Below are 5000 nucleotides of genomic sequence, written 5' to 3' on the forward strand. Positions count from 1 at the left end.
TGCTGCTGAAAATCCGTTGTATGATTGAAAATAAGCGGGTGCTGTCGTTTTCTCTTTGTCTCTGTTCTGAAATCCGTTTGTGTATGTTATTGTGAAATCCAGAAACATAATTATAGATGATAACGTTCTAACATTCAGAATCAAAAAGCAAGAATGGGTGTTCATGGGAACGATTGATTAATGACAAAACAAAACTTCAAGAGTACATCTACCCAATGGTCTTTATAGTGGACAGACAAACAAACAACCAACATGAGATTTGTTTGTTCGTTCATGGGCTGAAACTCCCACGGCTTTTACGTGTATGACCGTTTTTACCCCGCCATTTAGGCAGCCATACGCCGCTTTCGGAGGAAGCATGCTGGGTATTTTCGTGTTTCTATAACCCACCGGACTCTGACATGGATTACAGGATCTTTTTCGTGCGCACTTGGTCTTGTGCTTGCGTGTACACACGGGGGTGTTCAGACACCGAGGAGAGTCGAACAGCCGACAACGAAGAGCCATATCAGGGCGGTGCTGCTTTGACATTTAACGTGCGCCACACACAAGACAGAAGTCGCAGCACAGGCTTCATGTCTCACCCAGTCACATTATTCTGATACCGGACCAACCAGTCCTAGCACTAACCCCATAATGCCAGACGCCAGGCGGAGCAGCCACTAGATTGCCAATTTTAAAGTCTTAGGTATGACCCGGCCGGGGGCACGTTTCATGATATTGAGGATTGCAGTTTCCCCCTCACACACAATATTCCAAAATAATAAATAGTCAAACAGGGGCCAAAAAACAGTTTGCACCAAGAGTTCAACTTTTTATCTATCCAAAACAGTAAAAAAAATTATATGAACATTCGTATTTCCAAGATGATTGGCGTTCCAAGACACTATATCCTAAAACCCCCAAAACATGCTTTTACAACTTCAGTGCATAATAACTGCCCAAAGGTGCTGTTTAAAGCAACCATTGATAATAATTTTTAACATACTCCTTGAACACATTAAGAAAAATGGTTAACTTGCAAATAAAGGGACAGCATTGATCAGAACAATGGTAAGATAAAGGACGCTACTTATATTTAGTACATTTTTTATCTTTATCGTTTCCTGTAGACCTCAGAAGTTCTAGCCAGCTTAAGAAATCATTCTAAAATCGAAAAACAAACATCTATACATTTTCTACGCAAAGTAGATTGTTACCTGACACAGTCACACAGACATACGTGGGCTATGGGGCAACCCTACCCCCTAAATTTGAAAACGGGGTCAATTTCTTAACTGCATGCATTCAGCAAAACAATCCCTAATTTTTTTTTTTTTCACAAATGAACTTATGACTTTAGAAAAGCATTCAAAAATGCATATATAGAACGCTTTTTCTTTGGTCCCAATTCAAGGGGGTGTGCTATTCTCAGGTAACACTGTGAACGCTCAAATGAGACTTGGTCACATGTCAAAAAAAGTAATCCCCCCCTGTTGTTCATGGTTGGTTGGTGGGATTTTTTATCTGAGCCATTGGCAAGCATGAAATGTCATCAACATTAGGAAAGACATAGTATCTCCCATTGTCTTTTGCGCGCAAACACTTCACACAGATCTCCTCTCGATCTGGCCCATCGGGGAAATGGGTTGACTTGGGGATGATCACCGCCCTGTATCTCTCCACCTTTCCATCCATGCTGACAAAGTCAGCGGTCACAAAGTCCCCAACTTGAATGTCTCACTGTGGGACAAAGAGCCTGGTTTTCACGACTGGCAACACATGGTTGGCTGACCACGCGGCATCCAGTGGCGTGTTGTGGGTAGACGTCCATTGGACATAAATTGGGAACGACGTCGCTGGATCATCTGGTTTGCATACTTTGTTCATGTACAACATTTAGTCAAGCTGTCGAACTAACAGAATGAAACTGAACTCACTGCATTTTTACAGCAAGAGCGTATACTCCTAGCATCGTCAGTTCACCGCTCGATGCAAAGACAGTGAAATTGACAAGAAGAGCGGGGTAGTAGTTGCGCTGAGAAGGATAGCACGCTTTTCTTTATCTCAATTCTTTTTAACTTTCTGAGCGTGTTTTTAATCCAAACATATCACATCTATATGTTTTTGGAATCAGGAACCCACAAGGAATAAGATGAAATTGTTTTTAAATCGATTTCGGAAATTTTGTTTTAATAATAATTTTTATATTTTTAATTTTCAGAGCTTGTTTTTAATCCGAATATAACATATTTATATGTTTTTGGAATCAGAAAATGATGAAAAATAAGATGAACGTAAATTTGTATCGTTTTAAAAACAAATTTTTTTTTTTTACAATTTTCAGGTTTTTAATGACCAAAGTTATTAATTAATTTTTAAGCCACCAAATTGAAATGCAATACCGAAGTCCGGCCTTCGTCAGAGATTGTTTGGCCAAAATTTCAATCAATTTGATTGAAAAATGAGGGTGTGACAGTGCCGCCTCAACTTTTACAAAAAGCCGGATATGACGTCATCAAAGGTATTTATCGAAACAAATAAAAAAAAATATCCGGGGATATCATTCCCAGGAACTCTCATGTCAAATTTCATAAAGATCGGTCCAGTAGTTTGGTCTGAATCGCTCTACACACACACACACACGCACAGACAGACACACACACATACACTGCACGACCCTCGTCTCGATTCCCCCTCTACGTTAAAACATTTAGTCAAAACTTGACTAAATGTAAAAAAAAGATTAAAAAAATTAAAAAAATGGGATAGCGGCGAAACGGGATTGCGCCAAAATGGGATGCGGTAGTAAGATGACGCTTGGCTTGTGAAATGTCGCCAAAATGGGACGGCGGCAAAACGGGATTGCACGTAAATGGGATATTGCGCGAATTATAAACGAAGGAGTAGGCCCTAAGTTTCTCGTACGAGATGTTTACTGGGAGTAAATATTTGGGGAGTAAAAATTTAGTTCCGGCCTTGTGGAGTTCTTTTTTCGTACAAGATTTTTACGGGAAGTTTACTCCGGAGTCAATTTTTCGTGGAGTAAAAATTTCGTGTTACACCGGTTCATGACCGTTGTGGTAACGAGCGCACATTGCTGTCTCCATATTGTGTTCCTACGAATCGAAAGTACGATCGCCAAGCCCTTCAATCTGTCATTGAAGGCAACGTTCGATATTTCTGTCTGTCAGCGTCGCCAACGTTCGACAGATTGTACTACTGTTACTCACAAACTTTCAATTTACACAATGAAATGCCAATAACATGCAAACACAACAATGGGAGACGAAGGGAAAACCTACTGGCGATTGAAATTATGCAAACGAACTCACAAATTCCTCACTTTCCGAATGCAAACGCTGCAAATCCGTATGGGTGCGTCGCTGTGTCGAACGTTGGGTTGACGAACGTTGCTGACAGACGCAACAAAACTTGATCAAAAGGCACTAAAAACGATTAAATGTTTTACTCACTGGGTATCGCATTCCTCTTTTTCTTCCTGCAGACGATATGAAGCGGTTGAAACGTCGTTTCCGATGAAAGGCTCGGTTATTTCCGTTAAAAACGAAGTTTGCCGAACGTGTGATTCTGTCTACAGACACCGGTCGGATCACAACAAAAATGTTCATTCTTTGCGATTTTGTGATACTGTTGATGATACACCTGCTTTCCAGTGAAGAACATCAATAAAATGATGTTCACAAGCACGAATAACAGACAAAAGCACGCGATGTGTAAAATTAGGCTTTGCTTTTCAAACAAAGCACGTGTTTTTTTTACTGACAGACACTTTCGGTGGCGATTGAAAATTTTTCCAGAAACGGTTTTATGCTCCCATTTGATTTTTTTCCCTATTTTATCTAGTCAGAGACTAACCTTGTGTATTAATTGAATTAATAACCCCATTATCATAATTGTGTGTGTTATTTTCGTGTCTGCTTGAATCACACTTTGAGATGGGGTCATGTGACAGAAGGAAATGGTGTCTGTCAGGATTCACACGTTCGCTTCGAAAAACTCGCTCAAATAATTGCTCAAACACAAACATTTTAGCTTTTATTTATTTTTTTGTATTGCAAATACCATACTTACTCATGCCAAGCAGAAAAAATGATGAAAATCAACACAGTAAGCAAGTCATTTGAAGGCAAAGTTTACACACATCAAAGAGTCTGATTACCGTGAAACCTGCCCGGGGTTCGAATCCACGACCTCCCGATCACGGGGCGGACGCCTTACCACTAGGCCAACCGTGCCGGTTTAAGTTATGTAATACCTGTGATACTTGTCAGTGTAACTCTCCTGAACATTAGAATTCTATTAGTACGTTTTCGAACGTATTTTTCTGATTCTTGACATAAAACCTCAAATATCTTTGATATGGAACAAAGAATGTGCAGCCAGCTTTTCTGCTGAAAGGGGTGTATTTGCATCTTGGTCTCACTTTCGGAATTGCTCACGTGTTTTTAAAGCGTTTCTCAGATTCCATATGCCACGCAGTCCGTTTTTCAGCAACAGCTTGCAAGCTTTATTGTGACTGATGATCCCAAAGAATCGATTCTGTTTGTGTGCACAAACACACAAACAGAGAATAAAGTTATAGTGTATTGTGTTGTATTATATGTTGCAGTGCCCCAGACCGGTGACACTGACTTCTACCTTGTGGATCGCTTTTAATTTGTGCTGTGGTTTCGAAGACATTGCAAGATTGTTGACGCACATCCTCAATGTGTTTCAATCTTTGACGTGATCTTAGACATTAATGTCAGTTGCGGATCAATGCGAATGTAGTTTCGAAAAATTGTTCCAAAAATTCCTGCCGCTCAGACATTCCAATCTGTGATCTGATCTTACATACTAGTGTCGGTTCGCTTTGGAATCAGCAACAATTGATTGGATATAACAGTTTCAGCTGTGACTACTTCCCTCGTGTGAAGAATGCCATGGTTACGGTATTGTCTGAGACAGCTCTGGGCTGTCTGGAGAACAGTTGTGCTGGTGCTAACTCCCGTCTGTCT

General features: G+C 40.3%; 1 protein-coding gene across 1 annotated transcript in view; it reads left to right on the forward strand.

Moving 5' to 3' along the window:
- The first annotated feature begins 4616 nt into the window (after positions 1-4616).
- LOC138957067 (Na(+)/citrate cotransporter-like) overlaps positions 4617-5000 on the forward strand; it is a 20643-nt gene continuing 20259 nt past the window's right edge. Inside the window, exon 1 of the mRNA XM_070328237.1 lies at positions 4617-5000. This exon is cut by the window's right edge and continues 31 nt beyond it. Within this exon, the coding sequence (XP_070184338.1) occupies positions 4921-5000 (80 nt within the window). The 5' untranslated portion in view covers positions 4617-4920.

Source organism: Littorina saxatilis, unplaced genomic scaffold, assembly GCF_037325665.1.
Source record: "Littorina saxatilis isolate snail1 unplaced genomic scaffold, US_GU_Lsax_2.0 scaffold_588, whole genome shotgun sequence".
Taxonomy (NCBI): domain Eukaryota; kingdom Metazoa; phylum Mollusca; class Gastropoda; order Littorinimorpha; family Littorinidae; genus Littorina; species Littorina saxatilis.